Genomic DNA, 20721 nt, shown 5'->3' on the forward strand with positions numbered 1-20721 from the left:
ACAAGAGGAAAGAACAGAATATGAAAAAACAACAACACAAAAGTAGAGCAGACGAGATGAAAGGAGATAAAAATTGTGATGAGATAAAAGATGTGATGAGATAAAAAGGAGACTAAATGAAAAGAACAAAAACAGAACAGAGGAGACAAAACACGGAACTAGGTAGTGATTACCAACTAGTTTTTTTTTGAGGAGAGGAGAGCAGCTAGTTAGACAAGGAAGAATTGACTTTGGAGTGCAGGGTTGTTGTTGGAGAGGATTCCCTGCGTTCACATCCATCTTCACTGTCTGCAACTCAGCCTTTTAATTAACAACTTTAGAATCTGCTTTGTCTTCTAAAAGAGGATGAAGTCTAATTGTGCTCCAAATTAAACAGCCTAATGAAAACACACCTTTAGCTCATTCATCACAAGCTGCCGGTGCACAGACCAACACTCAGCCCCCCAGTGGGGAAGACATGGCAAAACACCACAAACACTCCCCTTGTGGGAAGAACAACAATGATTTCTAATGACCATTTGAACTTTCTTTTTCATAACAAGGAGGAGGGAAAGAAGTCATTACTAACGGATGATTTTAACTAGGGGATGTGCCCAAAGCCGAATACCATATTCGGAAAGGAAATGACGTGTACTACGGAGCCCCTTTCTTTCTATATATATGCTTTCTCTAGCAATTATATAGTTGGGTAATTATATGGTAAATAATTTGCCAGCATCAGGAAGCTGCTGTTAATATGCAGAGTATTGAAATCGCTTTTGAATGCATGCGCGCTTTTACTTTTACTTTCGAGATTCGCAGTCACACGTGCTGTGTGTATACTAGGTAGCGTCAGTACTTATTACACATTTCGCAAGATTAGATATTTGTCAGTGATGCTCAGGAAATGCAAACCATTCACCACTGTCCTATTAGCCATCTCTCCTTACTCTCTCCTTACTCTCTTTACGGATTTAGTATTTGGGCACACCCCTAATTTTAACTCACTTCACAAGAGCTTTTCACACTGCACTTAACCCTGGGTTATCATGGTTCATACCTCACTTTTAACCCCGGGTAAAGGAACGTTAGGTTATAAACCCTGCTCCCAACCCCTTGCTTAACCCCGGGTTATCATCATTCTAAACCCCACTTTTAACCCGGGGTAAAGGAACATTTCATGCTTGTAATTTAGAAGCGGGGTTAGCACCGCTTTTTACCCGAGGTTATAAACCCTGCTCCGCTTTTGCGCTGTTAACCCCTCGCATAACCCTGGGTTATCCTGCTCATACCTCACTTTTAACCCCGGGTAAAGGAACGTTTCACACTTGTAATTTAGAAGCGGGGTTAGCACTGCTCTTTACATGGAGTTATAAACCCTGCTCTGCTTTTGCGCTGTTAACCCCTTGCTTAATCCCAGGTTATCATTATTCTAAACCCCACTTTTAACCCCGGGTAAAGGGAAGTTTCACATTTGTATTATAGAAGCAGAATTAGCACCGCTTTTTACCCAGGGTTATAAAAAGATAACGCAACAATCGGAGAAAAGAGATGGTTTCAACACATTTTAATACCCAGGATTCATTTTTAACCCTGTAAATTGTGAGTAATGTGAAACTTGAAGCAAGATAACCCAGGATTTTATTTACCTGGGGTTTAGAATGACCCAAATTTAACTATTTCAAGTGTAAAAAGCCCTTTTTACTTCTAAGATATAGTAAGGTTTTTTGGTCATAATTAAAATCAGTAAGTAAGTGTTAAATAATAAAATTAATAGGGCAGGTGTAGTCTCAAGCAGTTTTGTGACATATTTAGACAGAGCCCAGCTCCTTCAGGTCGTGAACAGAGAGAGAGGGGGATGTGACGGAGGAGGGGAGAGCCGCGCAGATTGAAGGAGGATGGGGCAGGAACAGATTTGATAGCTGTCAGAGTCGTGGTGGAAGCTGACAGTCGGGACGGATGACTCCTGGCGGAGCGTCCACGAGAAAGTGGTTTAAGAACGCCCCTGGAGATGACGGAACCCTCTCTAATGGGGCCTGCCAATCCGATTACTCTTTATTGTGAGTATGAAGCCTGGTGTGTAATTCAGTTTGAGGAGAACAGAGGGCCACCGTCAGCCTGGGAAAGTTCACACTCGGCAATGTGCAGACACATTTCAGGCACCGAGGAAATATTGCAGAGGATGTGTTGACTTCACCTGGCAGGCGGTGCACACTGAGTATGTGATGCTCACTACCTTTAAACTTGCATTTTAATGTTGCATTTTCTTCATTTACACTAAATGATAATCAATATTTGAGTCAGATTAATTTAAAGATGCATGTGAATAAGAATCTGTTGTGATTGTTAACTAAAACATAAAGATGAAAAACTAAAAGTTCAACTAAAATTAGAAATGTTGCCTTGGCAATTAACTGAAATAAAATAAGCTGAAGTACAAAATTTAACTAAAACTGAAATAAATAACAATAAATTAAAGCTAAATAGAAACAAAAAAATAATAAAAATGACAAATGCAAATATAATGACTAAAAGTTAACTAAAATAAAAATGAACGCTAATTCAATATATTAATAATAGTATACAGATAGTAATAAAATAACATTGATATGAACAAGAAAAATTGTGACATCATTTACTGATTACTTAAAGAAATCCATAAAGTGGTTACATCAATTTTTATTTTTAATTTAAAAATATATAAAAACACTTTAAGCAAATAAGCAATAGTTAGTAATGCAATACTGTCTTACTTCATGATAGAACTCTGTTTAATAGAAAATACACAATAAGTCGCCCCGTATGCAACTCAGTTTCTGGCTTTGCATATAAAGGTCCTCATACACAATGTCAAACTGATCAGCCACGACCATGTTCTGTTGATTTGGCTGTAAACTTCAAACTCCATGTAATTGTGCCACATCCATATCCATATCCTGGTCACGCAGAGCAGGGTCATGACGAGGTTGGAAATTTTGTTGAAGTCATAGTAGTCCATCTTCTTTCAGTTGATCCCCTTTACCTTGAGACTTTTCCTCACTGATTTCAAATAATTTGGATCTGGATAGCCGAAGCTGACACAAAAGGAGAGAGAATGTTACTGAATCATATTTAACCTCAACATTAAAGGTGAACAAAAGAGAAAATATGAGAGAAAAAAAATCTTACAAAATTAATTTTGTTATCCTAAGATGTCAATGTAAATGTTTAACATAACGATTTCCTTATAAAATTAGCTTTTTAATAAAAAAAAAAACAATAGAACATTTTTAGACTATAACTGAATTATATATATATATATATATATATATATATATATATATATATATATATATATATATATATATATATATATATAATTAATAAATGTTTTATCTTTCTATTGCATTTGAATTTAATAAAATTAAATATATAATGTATTTATTATTTATATTACTATGGTTTCATTTTTCTAATGGCTTCTAAAGACAAAATCATGAAATTAACTTTCAAAAACACAACATAAAAAAAATCTGAAAATAAATAAATAATAAATACAAACAATGTTTTATCTGTCTATAGGAATTTGAATTTAATTAAATATTAAATACACTGCAAGCGAACAGAAAGTAAATATTTAAAATATTTTTTGTTTGTTTGTTTAGTGAACATCTCAGGTTACATGTGTAACCATGGTTCCCTGAGAATGGGCCAATGTGTCTTCAGACCCAGTGTGAGTTCCCATTCGAAAAGGAACTTTTCAGGTTACCCATGTAACCATGGTTTCCTGAGAAGGGTAACGAGACACTGCGTCCGAAGACACATCGGCTTTCCCCACTGTGTCTTTGGATGCAGTGCGAGTTCCCATTCGAAAGGGAAATTAGAATATGTATATTCCAACTCAGCAATAATGAAGAAATATGGTGAACACTAATCTATTTTTTTGGGATTCTTTTATAATTACTATATACCTTCCAGGTCCCCCGCTGTCCTGAGTCTTGAAGGGTATATCTGCAGGTGTCACGCAGTATTCACCGCTGATATTGGCCGCCACAGTGAACAGCAGCTTGTTTTCGAAGGCCTGCTCTAGTAGCCGGAGGATCCTGGTCCCTGTGGTGTTCTGAGGCAGGTAGGCCACAAATTCAGTGCCCTTGTAGCTATGTCCTGGGTGCGGATGCATGTCCTAAAAGGCGAGTTACTAAAGTTGATCACTTACATACTGTATATATATATATATATTAAAAATAATTTAAAAATGTATTTGCATGTGTAAAACTTTGGGGTGAGACTATAGTAAAGCTGTTTTTCTGAGTTTCAATGTATATACACAAAAAAACAACTCTGATCTTATTTAAAAAAACAAACTGATGAACACTATATGAAAGTTCAAGCACAGCGCTTTATAAACACTTCAGGCATTAGTGTTTATCATAACAGGGGATTTTAGTTATCAGCACACATCCGTCAGTGTCTGCATGTGCCCTGTGGAAGTGTATGAGAAACAGGCCGGACAAGATTCCACAGAGCAGAGAGACGAATAGCTGAGATGTTTTAGAGTTCTCAGTGAGGTCATCAGGTGTGTCAATTCACCTTGATACTTTAACATTGTCAAAGAGATACTGTAAAAAATAAGAACACATCATGAGCTCACCGACTGGATTCCATCATCAAAATGAAAGGTGATTTGAATGGTGTCACATTCAGAATGTCCCGACAAACTCCGTCTTTCGATATTCCAATTCATCTTTCCTCCATCTGGCTGGTTGCCTTGTTTTATCAGAGTATTCTTTTTGTGGTTGTTTGATCCTTGAACTTCCGCTTGAACTGTCATAAAATATAATAGTCACTAAATGCACAGTTAAACAAGTGAAAATGCCTGAATGGAGTTGGAGTAGAATACAAATGACATCTTGCAAACAAGATTTTCTCAGAACTAAATTGACTTTCCTGAGTAACCAGGTATTAATTGTTTATTACATTAACTATTGTATGAACATGTTAAACTAATGTTTCACAATTACAAAGTGTCAAAAAAAAGAACAATATATCAATTGTTTTATCATTTGAAACCTAAAAAAAAACTCTGTGAAATAATTTGATTGAAAAGTAGGGTTTTGTACATTAGTTAACATTAGTTAATGCATTACCTAACAATAAGTAAGACATTTGTTACAGTATTTATTAATCTTTGTCAATGTTAGTTAATAAAAATAGAACTGTTCATTGTTACTTCATGTTATCTCAGGTTTATTACCAATATGGTAATTTTAATAATATATTAGGTATTAGTAAATCTAATGTAGGTATCTAATGTTAACAAATGAAACCTTATTGTAAAGTGTTACCGATATATTATTATCTAATGCGATAACATTCATGCGTTCTTAAAAGTGGAAAAACAGATATTTTTGGGTAATATTTGTCTTTCTGTATGTCAGCTCAGAAAGTCACCTGTCTCAGTCAGCGGTGGAGGACCTTTGCCGTTCAGATATCTGGTGCAGTGCATCTTATCTTTGCTCTGTGAAGCCCCCATGATCAGCTCTGAGTTAAATGAGCAATGATGACATAGATCTGCAGGTCATTGAAAAGAATAAGCTCTGAAATAGATACAAACAAAATATAAGCATCACAGAGGTTTTGAATCAGAAAACAATTTTCACATATAAATATTTAATCTTTGAGTGCACTTACCTGATATCTTTTAGGATGCTCACCTACTTCTCTCTTTCTTTTGGGTGAACTGCTCATCTACACTCTGACTACAGGGATGAACCTTTCTCATAGCTCACAGATTTTTATAAGCACAAAAATAAGTGCATAAGGAAGTGAAGGTAGGTGCAGTTAAACCTGTTCTGGATGAGACAGCTGGTTGTGAACGGGAGGGGTTTTAAGGATTTCAGCAGATGAGCATGACGTTGTTTTGATTTATTTGTTTACATGAGGATTCAAAACGCTTCAAAAACTTTTAATTTGATTTGTGTGTGAAAATCATGATATTTGTTTAATCTGGTTCATCAAAATAACTTCCCATCCCTTTTTCAGCAACTTCTCTGATAATGTGTTTAATGGCACGAGGGTGGGACAACCTGTCAATCACATAAGATCGACCAATAGCAAACCACAACCATCCAATTAATTCCCAATGGACAAAATCAAATCCCACCCTACATTTTATCTTGTTCGGGAAGCCATTTCAGCCATTCAGAAATACATCATGATACAGAAGAAAAGACAATCGCTACTTTCATTTCATGCCAACTTTAATCTTTCTGACCAGTCTATGGAGTTGATGTTAAAGTTGGCATGAAATCCAAATTGACCCTATTTATTTTGTTAGTGCACATTAGTCTTAGTGAAAAATTCATCCGTGCAAGTTGATTCACAATAAATGTTTTGTTTTTTTTGTCTTTTATAATCTTTGATCAAAATCTAAAAATGTACTTCCCCTCTGGAATGGCTTCCTTCTCTGATGACATCAGTCAGTGTGCTGCGATCTGAATGGAACGCCTACTTTTCTAGATCCAATCAATTCCCAGCAGATAAAAACAAGCCACACCCTCTTTTTTCTCATTTAGTATTCCGTTTCACTCAGAAAATCCGGTTCACTCAGCAACCTTCCAGTCTCGCTCTTGAATCCAACACGAAAGTGACTTAAACTGCAATTCATCGACTGGCCTCTAGAGTCAGGCTTCAAAATTTAGTCAATCCCATAGACCCCTCATTAAAATGCCCAACTTTTCCGCAGAAAAAAAAAATGTTTACAGCCTGGTACAAAAAGTGGTTTTGGTCTATATAGCTAATTTTGTCCTTCATGACAACTTTGAGGGGGGTGAAGTATTTTTTAACTCATATGTTTAAATTATATTAAGCCTTAAAGTTCTGCATAATTATGAGCGTGACCACTTGAGTGACAGGTGAATTGCCGCTGCTGTCACTACTAGTCGTTTGTATGCTGTCTGTTAGCCGTCACGTGACCTTAGCTAATTCCTTTTTGCCCATTTTTGGTTATCCGGGAGTGACATGCCGTGATGCGCTGCCAAGATGGCGACAGCCGGCTCCGCCCACTTTGGGCTTCAAAAAATTTTCAGAGACCTATGGGTGACATCACGGACACTACGTCCATTGTTTTATGTAGTCCATGGTCACAATACTGAACTAAAATAGGTTGTAACTTCCGGTTGATTCATGCGTTCATAACTATCTCAAACTATCTTATAAATCAAATTATTTTTACAATGCTCTAGAGTATTCTACTATGTAACGTCCCAAACACAATGTTTGTCTCATGAGGATTCAGAGGCCACATATTTGACTCAGTCTCATAAGTTTGTAGAGATCTGTTCCTTATCATACACTGAGGAGGTTTTCCAACTCTATAAAGTATTATTTAATAAAGGAAGGATAGAACATGTAGTCTACTTCCTCAGAAGCGAGGAGAGAGATATCACTCAGACAGCATATGAAGCTGTGGATCCACAGCAGAGGCTCAGAGTGAGATGAGGGGAGATGAGACCAAAGACTCCAGGCTGAGAAGAGATTGAGAGTTCCTGCTTTCAGCAGAAAATAAATCCAGAGACGTGAGCAGAGAGAAGGACTTACTGATCTGCAGACTGGACGGGAGTTTACTGTTGGTTTCATTGTGAGGTTTTGTGTGTGTGTGTGTGTGTGAGGCAAAACAAACAGGATTTTTATCTGTTCGTCTGTGTACATTCTGTCTTTTCTGCTTCTTTGTCACAAACGTGCACGCACACACCAAAATCCCTACTTTTTCTTTCCACTCTCATATACATATTGATTACAAATGCTCAATTCAGCCATGAATTTTTTGAGGAGCATTATAGGGTCTTGATGACTTGATTAGAAGTGCAAGGAGCTAATCAACCAGATAATTCAAATACACACACAGAGCAGAGAGAAACCACTGATTAATGATATTGATAATCACATGCATTTTCAAAGTAACTAGAGACTCTAATATGTTATGCCCTCTTTTAGGCCTCTAATCTCCACCAGTTTTAAAGACTTTAAAAGAATAATAAATATATTTTTGCTACTGTACCTTTAAAACTTCTATGTAAACGTAATGCATTTCTTTTTACTCTTTCCAACCTCTCTTTAGCCGCTTTCCCACCGTCGAGTCGAACGGTTCCAGTTGTATTTCCACTTGAGTCTGGCTTAGCACGGCATGATTACAAACTGTTTTTGGCCAAGAATTCTCAGCACGGTTGACTAACCGTGTTGAACCATGTTGGTAGAATGCTTGTAGTGACGTCGCAACTCAGGATAGGTCACTTTTGGGATGTTACATAGTAGAATACTCTAGAGCATTGAAACTTTGCGTTCGCTCACAAAATTTTTGCATTCCCCTGAACTCAAAGTGAACGCGAAAGCATTGACTTATTATTTTTCCTCCCATCTCATATTTTATGTCTTAGGGGCTCTGTTTTTTTCTCATTTAATTTTACTGAAGGTTTATTGCAGCTAAACTTAACAAAAATAAATTTCTTAGAAAACATTTCCATAGTAGGCTTCGGGTTTGATAAGACCACTTACTTAAGCTATAACGTTTCCTCTGGGCGGCATGGCAGCGTTACAGTCAGAGTGTGTTTTTCAGTGTCGCGTTGTGAGGAGAGAGAGAGGCATAGCTGTACCGTGCTCCTCTGGAGCGTGCCGGAACATTCCTCACAGATTTGGGCGTCAGCTTCTTTCTCTTAAATCCCTGAGAGTGCTGCGTTTCCATGGTGATCGGAAAGTTATATGAGCCATCTTTATTCATCACTGTGGCCCAGAGGGCTGGAGAAGAAGCACTGACGATAGAGAGAGATAAAGAGGAGGAAAAAGAGGAAGACAAAGATAATCTCCTGTTGGTTTGCGTCTGTCTGGGATTGAATTGACACCTTTTTATATAAAAAATCACAACGGTGAAAGCAAAGATCAGTGTCAAGATTCGTACATCGTGTCTAAGTGATGCAACAAAAACATTTGTTGATTAAAAAGGGTGTGTATGTGCGTGTGCCAAAGTATATTAATTACTCCCATTGATCCCAGCAGCATATGACACATGAAAAATACAAAAGGTCCTCAATGGAGACAGTCGTTCACGCAAACAAACAATAAACGCTCAGTGCTGTACTAGTTTCATTACCCATCATGCCCACTGGCTCTGAGCCCCTAATCTGTCTGTGTCCTGACTGAAGTCATCTGCTCTATTAATAGTCATGTGCAACAGAACTGGGGAAACTAAATTTTAAATCTGTCTTGTCTCAAGAACTGCATGTTAACTTTCTCTCTCTCTCATCTCTAGTCGAATGGCCTGAGAGCAGATGTCCCTGGGATACTGAAGAGAGCAACACCTCTGACATCATACTGTTATGATGAATGATATCTCAAATCATGCAACTTTTGAGGAGAGGTGAGCAATTACTTTTGTAAATTAATGAAGCTGTGATTTCCACCTGGCTGACTCTAAAAAGTAATTCAGGGGACTTGTTACCACAACTTAAATAAGTGCATGGTTGCAAGTTAAAAATTCTAATTTATTGTTGCAAACATTATTTTGTTGAGTTCTGTTGACATAATAATGTTGATCATTACATCAACTTAATATCGTCTATAATTTAAAGTCAAATTTCTGCATTAATTGACTTTTAAATAAAATATTAGGTTGTAGTAACTTAATGAAATTGTCTTGATAACATCAGAAATGAGGCAGTGGATTTCTAGTTCCAGTGCATAGGACTGGATAAGAAGAATAAATGTTGAAATTAAGTGTTAATTTATGTGTTTTTAGTGAAGGGAAAGACCTGTTAATGTTTGACATTTAAAAGAGTTTCTGTAATGTTGAAGTTTTTGTGGTTACCATTGTGCTGAAGAGTAGACAACATGAAGGTAAACACTACATTGACTCTATAAGCAATGACTGCGCTAATGCCAGTGACAAGTAATATCTTACTTGTTCATTAAATATACATGCTAAATAAGTTATGTTAGCATGTGCTGTGATAGCCGTGGATTTGAACTGAAATAGATAAGATTAATTACTTCCAGGGCCACAACTCTGGTAGTTGGAGCAACTTTTTTTTTGAGTAATCAGCTTAAAAATTTGTGTCTATGCTACAAATTATTAAGTTCATCTAACTCAATGTAGCTTGTTGGTTGAATTCACTCAAAATTGATGCAAAAATGCTGTTGCGTTAATTTTTTTGTAGAGCCAACACATTTTTTTAGAGTGTATAAAACAGGTGAAAATTCCTTAGATTTACATTGAAAGAGGAACCCGAGTCTTACGCCTTCTAGAGATTAGGGTTCCTTTAGTATTAGGGCTGCACGATTAATCGCAAGCTATTCTCACGCGCATTTCGTCATAAAGCCGGTTCCCTGTACCGTAAATCGCCATCACCTGTTTTAAACGGAGCGCCTTTTAATAGACGGAGCCGTAGTTCACGAAAGCCACGCAATTGCGTTCATATCGCAGGCGATTCATCTGCGATATGAACGCGATTTGCGTGGCTTTTCATACCTACGGCTTGTCTATTAAATGCCGCTTCATTTGAAAGCAGGTGATGGCGATTTAGCGGTAATCAGGGAACCGGCTTTACTGACGAAATGCGCGTGAGAATAGCATGCGATTAATCGTGCAGCCCTATTTAGTATCATTGAGATACTATTGTAGTTTTGATTTGTTTGAATTGTTTATAAATATCTTTTTTTATAGTTGAAGTAATTAGTCTATTTCCTCAGGGAACCATCTTCAAATCTTGAGAAAATCTCTGGAGCCAGATTAATATTTCGGGAGTGAACTTTCTCTCTATTCTTTTTTTTCATTAATATTTTTATGAATTTATGTAGTAAAACACAGTGTTTTTTATGTAAATGTGTGCACTGGACATCCTAAACAAATATACCATATGAACATTAGCTGTTATATCATTCTGTTCATATGTGTTGTAAAGTAATCAGGCACCAGGATTGTTTTATGACAGGGAAAGTGTGAATTTCAGCATTTCAGGAGTGCGTACGCTACGTGACTTTCAGACAAGGCAGTGTGTGGTCTGTGCGTGAACGGCTCCAAATGGTTGTGATATATTAGTGAGGTGCAGCACAATCAGACATGCACTGCTAACAAATTGGCTGTAGAGCAACTGACAAGAGAGAGATGCACAGCGAGACAGAGAAGGAGCTAAGGACCTAAGATCAGGCTATCCCAAACAAGTGTGTTTGAATCTACAGTTAAGATAAAACCAGAGAGAGAAATCTCTAACTGGGCAAGATAAAGACAATTTGTTTCCTATTGACCTAGTTGAGACCCTTTGCTTAACATGAAGTGTGCAGTGTGCAAACCGAGTTGCCTATACCTTTATATAGTGAACTTTTTGAGGGCAGAGCCATTGATAGTGGTATCTGAAACCCATGGACATTATCCAGTGCTCTCATTCAATCCCATATTGCACCTCACCTCACAACCAGTGTAGTACAAAAAAAGATATTTTGAAGAACCAAACCATTTTTTATGGGAAAAAATACTATAGAAGTCAATGGGGCCCATCAACTGATTGGTTACTGACATTCTTCAAAAGAACTTCTTTTGTGTTTAGCAGAAGAAAGAAATTCATACAGGTTTGGAACGACTTGAGGGTGAGTAAATGATGACAGAATTTTCATTTTTGGGTGAACTATCCCTTTAACTCACTCAATGGTGAATGAGGGCATGGGCCGATTTCTGTTAGTTGCACCATTCAACCAGTAGGTGGCGAAAAGTGAGTGTCTTTTTCTGCAATATCAGTGAGTCACTGAATCTTTCTCTCACTGAATCTTTTCTGTCTTTTTTACGACAGGAATTCTTATTCTCCTATATTAAAATGAAGAGAATCAATATATTTCGTTCACTTTAAAAGATTCATTCTAAATAGAATGTTATGACAAAAGAAAAACAGAAGCTAAATTCTAAAATCACCAGCAGGATTTTTTTCTCCTCAAACACAGTCTTTATGAGCAGGGCAAAGGATTAGTCTGAGGGGAAATACACACACATATTAAAACAATGGACTAATCGTCTGAGGTCTGTTATATAAACCATTACTGCCACAGTCCATGTATTTTTTATCAACCTTTAAATATAGAGAGGTGGGAGCGTTTTAATACCAGCCGGACAAATAGGGGTCTGACCGCTGTCACGATCAATAAACCTCCTTTGCAGGAAGCTTCAGATCCCCTATTATCCAACTCTATCGTTCTTATACACCAAAGAAGAGCAAGCAAAGATACACGGCCATTGGGACTCACAAAGTCAATAGTGTTCCCTGTTCACAGGCCTGAGGGGTCATGTAATGATCCATTCTCTTTGCCAAATATTGTTCCAGCCCGGTTTTGAGAGATATTTTCGATCTACCCGCAATGTTGTTTGAAACGGGAAGCTTTACTACTTCATTCCCAGCGTATAACTCTTTGCCCCGTCTTTCAGATTGACGAGCCTATGCTAATCAGAACCACTAAACCAGTTCAGCAATATCAGACGTTTAGGATGGAAAGTGGATTTTGTTAGCAGAATCAAAGCTTTTGCTGAGATCCAGCAGCCTCAGCTAGCTGCCAAATAATTAGCTATCAGATGTCTGGCATCCAACAGGAGGCCGTTGAGTGAAATTAAGTGAAAGCAGAGAATAAATGGACAGTGCGTCCTGATAACTGAACGCGGAGCGTCTTAACAGACAACCTGACTGCTGCTCTTCGCAGGCATGTCTTCAGATAATTCAACATTCTCAAGTGTGTCTCAGGCTAATTAAATGCAAAACGTTCCATCCAGAAATGTCACAATTGATTTATCTTCTTCTGTGGCCAGTGACTTTACTTCAATCTTTCCATGGATAAGTGAAGAATAAAGGAAAACCGGGGAATGTTGATGTTATTTGCCCCAAAACACTTGCTCTTCATGTCCTTTTCTATCTGATGATTCAGTAGTAGGCCTATATACCTATATACTGACATTAAACCTTATTTTCGATATGGACATCATATAATGATAACTTACTGCAGTTCAGTAAATGAGTCAGATGTTGATTCAGTAACCGGTTTGGTTGATTCAGTTCAGTAAGATTCTGTTAATTCAAATTGTTGAATAATTCATTCAAATCGCTGTTGGACATTGTTGATATCCACACACTAATGTCCAATTGACGTTGAAAAAAACATCAAATTGACGTCCACACACTGATGTCCAATTGATGTAGAAAAAAACCCCATCAAATTGACATCAATTTTTTTTACAACAATTTGAGGTCCACACACTGATGTCCAATTGATGTTGAAAAAAACCCCATCAAATTGACAAATTTTTTTACGTCAATTTGACGTCCACACACTGATGTCTAATTGATGTCGAAAAAAAACATAAAATTGACGTAAATTTTTTTACGTCACTTTGGCATCCACACACTGATCTCCAATTGATGTCGAAAAAACCCCATAAAATTGACGTCATTTTTTTTACATCAATTTGACGTCCACACACTGATGTCCAATTGATGTCGGAAAAAAAAACATCAAGTTGATGTCAATTTGACGTCCACACACTGATGTCTAATTGATGTAAAAAAAAAAAAACATAAAATTGACGTAAATTTTTTTACGTCAATTTGACATCCACACACTGATGTCCAATTGATGTTGAAAAAAAAAACATCAAGTTGATGCCAATTTGACGTCCACACACTGATGTCTAATTGATGTCGAAAAAAAACATAAAATTGACATAAATTTTTTTACGTCATTTTGACATCCACACACTGATGTTAAATTGATGTCGAAAAAAACCCATAAAATTGACGTCAATTTTTTTACATCAATTTGACGTCCACACACTGATGTCCAATTGATGTCGGAAAAAAAACCATCAAGTTGATGCCAATTTGACGTCCACACACTGATGTCTAATTGATGTCGAAAAAAAACATAAAATTGACATAAATTTTTTTACGTCAATTTGACGTCCACACACTGATGTCGAATTGATGTTGAAAAAAACCCATAAAATTGACGTCAATTTTTTTACATCAATTTGACGTCCACACACTGATGTCCAATTGATGTCGGAAAAAAAAACATCAAGTTGATGTCAATTTGACGTCCACACACTGATGTCTAATTGATGTAAAAAAAAACATAAAATTGACGTAAATTTTTTTACGTCAATTTGACATCCACACACTGATGTCCAATTGATGTCGAAAAAAAAAACATCAAGTTGATGTCAATTTGACGTCCACACACTGATGTCTAATTGATGTCGAAAAAAACATAAAATTGACGTAAATTTTTTTACGTCAATTTGACATCCACACACTGATGTCTAATTGATGTCGAAAAAAAACATAAAATTGACGTAAATTTTTTTACGTCACTTTGACATCCACACACTGATCTCCAATTGATGTCGAAAAAAACCCCATAAAATTGACGTCAATTTTTTTACGTCAATTTGACGTCCACACACTGATGTCCAATTGATGTCGAAAAAAACCATCAAATTGACGTCAATTTTTTAACGTCAATTTGACGTCCACACACTGATATCCAATTGATGTCGGAAAAAAACCCATCAAATTGACAAATTTTTTTACGTCAATTTGACGTCCACACACTGATCTCCAATTGATGTCGAAAAAAACCCATAAAATTGACGTCAATTTTTTTACATCAATTTGACGTCCACACACTGATGTCCAATTGATGTCAGAAAAAAACCCCATCAAATTGACAAATTTTTTTACGTCAATTTGACGTCCACACACTGATCTCCAATTGATGTCGAAAAAACCCCATAAAATTGACGTCAATTTTTTTACATCAATTTGTCAATTTGACGTCCACACACTGATGTCTAATTGATGTCGAAAAAAAACATAAAATTGACGTAAATTTTTTTACGTCATTTTGACATCCACACACTGATGTCTAATTGATGTCGAAAAAAAACATAAAATTGACGTAAATTTTTTTACGTCAATTTGACGTCCACACACTGATCTCCAATTGATGTCGAAAAAACCCATAAAATTGACGTCAATTTTTTTACGTCAATTTAACGTCCACACACTGATGTCCAATTGATGTCGGAAAAAAAAAACATCAAGTTGATGTCAATTTGACGTCCACACACTGATGTCCAATTGATGTAGAAAAAAACCCATCAAATTGACGTCAGTTTTTTTACGTCAATTTGACGTCCACACACTGATGTCTAATTGATGTCGGAAAAAAACATAAAATTGACGTAAATTTTTTTACGTCAATTTGACATCCACACACTGATGTCCAATTGATGTCGGAAAAAAAAACATCAAGTTGATGTCAATTTGACGTCCACACACTGATGTCTAATTGATGTCGAAAAAAAACATAAAATTGACGTAAATTTTTTTACGTCATTTTGACATCCACACACTGATGTCTAATTGATGTCGAAAAAAAACATAAAATTGACGTAAATGACAAGTTGATGTCAATTTGACGTCCACACACTGATGTCTAATTGATGTAAAAAAAAAAAACATAAAATTGACGTAAATTTTTTTACGTCAATTTGACATCCACACACTGATGTCTAATTGATGTCGAAAAAAAACATAAAATTGACGTAATTTTTTTTACGTCACTTTGACATCCACACACTGATCTCCAATTGATGTCGAAAAAACCCCATAAAATTGACGTCAATTTTTTTACGTCAATTTGACGTCCACACACTGATGTCCAATTGATGTCGAAAAAAACCCCATTAAATTGATGTCAATTTTTTTACGTCAATTTGACGTCCACACACTGATGTCGAATTGATGTCGAAAAAAACCCATCAAATTGACGTCAATTTTTTTACGTCAATTTGACGTCCACACACTGATGTCCAATTGATGTCGGAAAAAACCCCATCAAATTGACAATTTTTTTTACGTCAATTTGACGTCCACACACTGATCTCCAATTGATGTCGAAAAAAACCCATAAAATTGTCGGCAATTTTTTTACATCAATTTGACGTCCACACACTGATGTCCAATTGATGTCGGGAAAAAAAAACATCAAGTTGATGTCAATTTGACGTCCACACACTGATATCCAATTGATGTCGAAAAAAAAAACATCAAGTTGATGTCAATTTGACGTCCACACACTGATGTCTAATTGATGTAAAAAAAAAACATAAAATTGACGTCAATTTTTTTACGTCAATTTGACATCCACACACTGATGTCTAATTGATGTCGATAAAAAACATAAAATTGACGTCAATTTTTTTACGTCAATTTGACGTCCACACACTGATCTCCAATTGATGTCGAAAAAAACCCATCAAATTGACAAATTTTTTTACGTCAATTTGACGTCCACACACTGATCTCCAATTGATGTCGAAAAAACCCCATAAAATTGACGTCAATTTTTTTACATCAATTTGACATCCACACACTGATGTCCAATTGATGTCGGAAAAAAAAACATCAAGTTGATGTCAATTTGACGTCCACACACTGATGTCTAATTGATGTAAAAAAAAAACATAAACTTGACGTCAATTTTTTGACGTCAATTTTACATCCACACACTGATGTCTAATTGATGTCGAAAAAAAACATAAAATTGACGTCAATTTTTTTACGTCAATTTGACGTCCACACACTGATCTCCAATTGATGTCGAAAAAAACCCATAAAATTGACGTCAATTTTTTTACATCAATTTGACGTCCACACACTGATGTCCAATTGATGTCGGAAAAAAAAACATCAATTTGATGTCAATTTGACGTCCACACACTGATGTCCAATTGATGTAGAAAAAAAACCATCAAATTGACGTCAGTTTTTTTACGTCAATTTGACATCCACACACTGATGTCCAATTGATGTTGGAAAAAAAAACATCAATTTGATGTCAATTTGACGTCCACACACTGATGTCCAATTGATGTAGAAAAAAAACCATCAAATTGACGTCAGTTTTTTTACATCAATTTGACGTCCACACACTGATGTCCAATTGATGTCGGAAAAAAAAACATCAATTTGATGTCAATTTGATGTCCACACACTGATGTCCAATTGATGTAGAAAAAAAACCATCAAATTGACATCAGTTTTTTTACGTCAATTTGACATCCACACACTGATGTCTAAATGATGTCGAAAAAAAACATAAAATTGACGTAAATTTTTTTACGTCAATTTGACATCCACACACTGATCTCCAATTGATGTCGAAAAAACCCCATAAAATTGACGTAAATTTTTTTACGTCAATTTGACGTCCACACACTGATGTCCAATTGATGTCGGAAAAAAACCCATCAAATTGACAAATTTTTTTACGTCAATTTGACGTCCACACACTGATCTCCAATTGATGTCGAAAAAAACCCATAAAATTGACGTCAATTTTTTTTTACATCAATTTGACGTCCACACACTGATGTCCAATTGATGTCAGAAAAAAAAACATCAAGTTGATGTCAATTTGATGTCCACACACTGATGTCTAATTGATGTAAAAAAAAAAAAACATAAAATTGACGTAAATTTTTTTACGTCAATTTGACATCCACACACTGATGTCCAATTGATGTCGAAAAAAAAAACATCAAGTTGATGTCAATTTGACGTCCACACACTGATGTCTAATTGATGTCGAAAAAAACATAAAATTGACGTCAATTTTTTTTACGTCAATTTGACGTCCACACACTGATGTCGAATTGATGTCGAAAAAAAACCCATCAAATTGACGTCAATTTTTTTACGTCAATTTGACGTCCACACAATGATGTCCAATTGATGTCGGAAAAAAACCCATCAAATTGACACATTTTTTTACGTCAATTTGATGTCCACACACTGATGTCCAACTGATGTTGAAAAAACCCCCATCAAATTGACGTCATTTTTTTACGTCAATTTAACGTCCACACACTGATGTCCAATTGATGTTGGAAAAAAAAACATCAAGTTGATGTCAATTTGACGTCCACACACTGATGTCTAATTGATGTAGAAAAAAAACATAAAATTGACGTCAATTTTTTTATGTCAATTTGACGTCCACACACTGATCTCCAATTGATGTCGAAAAAAACCCATAAAATTGACGTCAATTTTTTTTACATCAATTTGATGTCCACAAACTTATGTCCAATTGATGTTGAAAAAAACCCCATCAAATTGACATCAATTTTTTATGTCAATTTGACGTCCACACACTGATGTCCAATTGATGTTGAAAAAAACATCAAATTGACAATTTTTTTTACGTCAATTTGACGTCCACACACTGATGTCCAATTGATGTTGAAAAAAACATCAAATTGACAAATTTTTTTACATCAATTTGATGTCCACACACTGATGTCTAATTGATGTTGAAAAAAAACCCCCATCAAATTTCATTCACAACAAAACCCCCCAATTGCTACTCAAAACTAGCCCAATCGCATTTCAGGGGAGTCCCCTGGTAAAGGGGGGTAAAATCCACGTTTTTGGTAGGTGCTCCTGGTTAATTTTGCATTCCAGGGACTAAATATCATGTTATTTAGGGTCGCTTCAACCTGCAGACATAAAAAACAACCTGCGGCAACAGTGTTAAGCAGCTCAGAAGAGTCATTTGTTTGGGTAATCAGACTATAGCTGTGTTTGAAATCGCCTCCTACATCCTTATCACACTATTCCCTACATTACTCGACTAATATAGTCCATTTGAAGGAGTGAATGAAAACGAGTGAGTGAATTCTGAGTGCGCCGAAAGCTGCCGCTTTTGCATAGTTTGTCATTGTCGTTTAATAATCATTTGGAACTTAGCAAACTGGCTGCTCCAGTAGCGATGAAAAGATTTATCTTGAACTCTGTCATGGAAACTACTGTAGCATGTCCTTAATTAAACAATTTAATAATCAATTTAAAGGAATTTATACCTGTATGATATTATGCTGTACCCACATTGGACCAGCAGTTTGGAAAATGGCTGGATGGATGATTCAGCTGCGGGCGCCATCTTCTGGTCAGATGTGGGAATTCAATCGGCAGACCCTCACAGTGCACTATGGGTATTCTCTAGCTGTTGAGTGTACATCAGTTGTCATTATTGCGGTGCATTGTGGGATTGAATGAGTGCGCTCGATAACGTCCACTATGGTTTCGAACACCACTACAAATGGCTGTCCCCTCAAATAGTGCCACATGTTCATGAATCAGTCTACACTTTTCATGTAATATGTTGTTTAAGCCTGCAGCCCACGAGAACAACAACAGAAAGATGTTTCTTGCCATTTTTTCATGGCGCACATGAAGGCTTTTTTCATTAGACCTACTGTACATCACATTCAACACATACAAACTCACATTCGCAATGAATAAAATGTAATTATTTTGCCATGGCACTGAAGATTCAGCTCTTCTGCCATTGGCGACAAAGCTCAAGATAGTTGCTTGAAGGGATCTGTGCATGTTCATATGTTGACATGGCACAATTTTCTGGTGGCTCCAGAACATTTAGGCTCTGATGATTGGCTCAGTTGGGTGATTTGGTTGTTTTAAAGCATGGCATAGTTACAACTGGCTCCACAGTGGCAAAGCAAGAGATGGAATGATGAGAGTCTCTTCCTCGCTGTCACTTCCTTTCTGTCAGAGAGGACCGAACTGAAGCGTCATGTCATTGTAAATGTGTCAGGCTCTGTGTTGTCATGGTGACTATAGGAACACGAGCCCATTAGGGTTGTGTGGCCCCTGATTGGCTTGTCTAGCCTGTCTAAAGTTCACTTTATTCCCAAGACTGCCTTGTGCACTGTTTTTTAGTCCATGGTGCCAGCTCGTTTCCTGTTTGACCCCACATCCGCCGTGATGGACATACGCTAGGAACGCTTGTGATGGTGAGGGTGTGATTTGACATGTCTTGTCTCAAAGCGACGAGTCATGGAACGAGAAAGCCACCAGGACATTGATGTCTCAGGGCCTGTGATCTATGTTTTTAGTCTAGACACACTCACACACACCTGTCTGTCTGTCTGTCTGCAACACATGTGTGCTTTGAAAATTGATGGCTGAATTCTTTCTGGCATTGGGTAAAAACAGAGCGAGGTGTTTCCCATTAGTTTGGTTTGCTTGTCACTGGTTAGAGAGGAATGGAATCAGGATCTCACAAACGAATCACAAATTTGACATTTTGACTTAATTTTCATCCCCTGCTGATGCAGTTGAAATGGAAATGTTGAGTGTGTTGTTTCATAGAGATATGAAGCTCTAGCACAAGTGACTCAAATGTCACTTATTAGTTCAGATCTAACCAATCATTATCTAACACTTGGAGTTTAAAAGATCGGTACTTACACGTCTGAGTTTGCAGATGCTGACGCCAACCTTCACCTCCATCCTCCCCACCACCACCAGGATGGTCCCTGTCCATACTTCCCGGGGGTCGGCTACACCCCTACCTTCATCTTCAGGCAGGAAACGCAAACGCAAAGTCCGCAACCCTCAGGACGTGAGCTATGGACGGGGCCTACGCCAAAGAACATTATCTTTTATATTTTGCTTGCTGTTTGGTAATAAATATCATTGTTTCGTTGTCTTGTCTCCCGAGTCTTTCTGGTAGAAATGAATGAGATGGATCATTTATTCACCTTTGGCTTCATTTGGAACTATTGAAATTAGTGGAGCAAAATAAACAGCAGCTGGCAATATTGTATCTAAAATGTTGTGTATCTAAAATCTAAAAGTTACTTAATATTAA

General features: G+C 36.7%; 1 protein-coding gene and 1 long non-coding RNA gene across 5 annotated transcripts; one reads left to right on the forward strand and one right to left on the reverse strand.

Moving 5' to 3' along the window:
- Positions 1–1927: 1927 nt before the first annotated feature.
- Positions 1928–20556, forward strand: LOC125258252. 2 transcript variants are annotated; one of them, XR_007182563.1, is made up of 4 exons: positions 1928–2039; positions 3937–4087; positions 9263–9370; positions 20335–20556. It is a non-coding gene; the product is annotated as an uncharacterized LOC125258252 (long non-coding RNA). The 2 variants fall into 2 exon arrangements; XR_007182562.1 differs by lacking the exon at positions 1928–2039 and adding an exon at positions 2050–2197.
- On the reverse strand, positions 2647–6057 carry dtx3la (deltex E3 ubiquitin ligase 3L a). 3 transcript variants are annotated; one of them, XM_048175150.1, is made up of 5 exons: positions 5650–6057; positions 5410–5529; positions 4610–4782; positions 3930–4141; positions 2647–3053 (listed from the first exon to the last, which is right to left on the reverse strand). In XM_048175150.1, exons 2-5 carry the CDS (start codon positions 5489–5491, stop codon positions 2984–2986), a joined length of 537 nt encoding a protein of 178 aa, XP_048031107.1. In that variant the 5' UTR covers positions 5492–5529; positions 5650–6057; the 3' UTR covers positions 2647–2983. The 3 variants fall into 3 exon arrangements, with proteins under 3 accessions (XP_048031107.1, XP_048031105.1, XP_048031106.1); XM_048175148.1 differs by having other exon boundaries at positions 5410–5555; positions 5650–6028; XM_048175149.1 differs by having other exon boundaries at positions 5410–5555; positions 5673–5761.
- Positions 20557–20721: the final 165 nt, after the last annotated feature.

The sequence above is a fragment of the Megalobrama amblycephala genome, linkage group LG22, assembly GCF_018812025.1.
Source record: "Megalobrama amblycephala isolate DHTTF-2021 linkage group LG22, ASM1881202v1, whole genome shotgun sequence".
Lineage (NCBI taxonomy): Eukaryota > Metazoa > Chordata > Actinopteri > Cypriniformes > Xenocyprididae > Megalobrama > Megalobrama amblycephala.

Coding starts and splice junctions, on each gene's coding strand:
- dtx3la (XM_048175150.1), bottom strand. CDS start 5,491: ATGGGGGCTTCACAGAGCAAAGATAAGATGCACTGCACCAGATATCTG. Junction 4,783..5,409: donor TCCACCGCTGACTGAGACAG/GTGACTTTCTGA, acceptor ATTTTATGACAG/TTCAAGCGGAAGTTCAAGGA. Junction 3,054..3,929: donor GACAGCGGGGGACCTGGAAG/GTATATAGTAAT, acceptor CTTTTGTGTCAG/CTTCGGCTATCCAGATCCAA.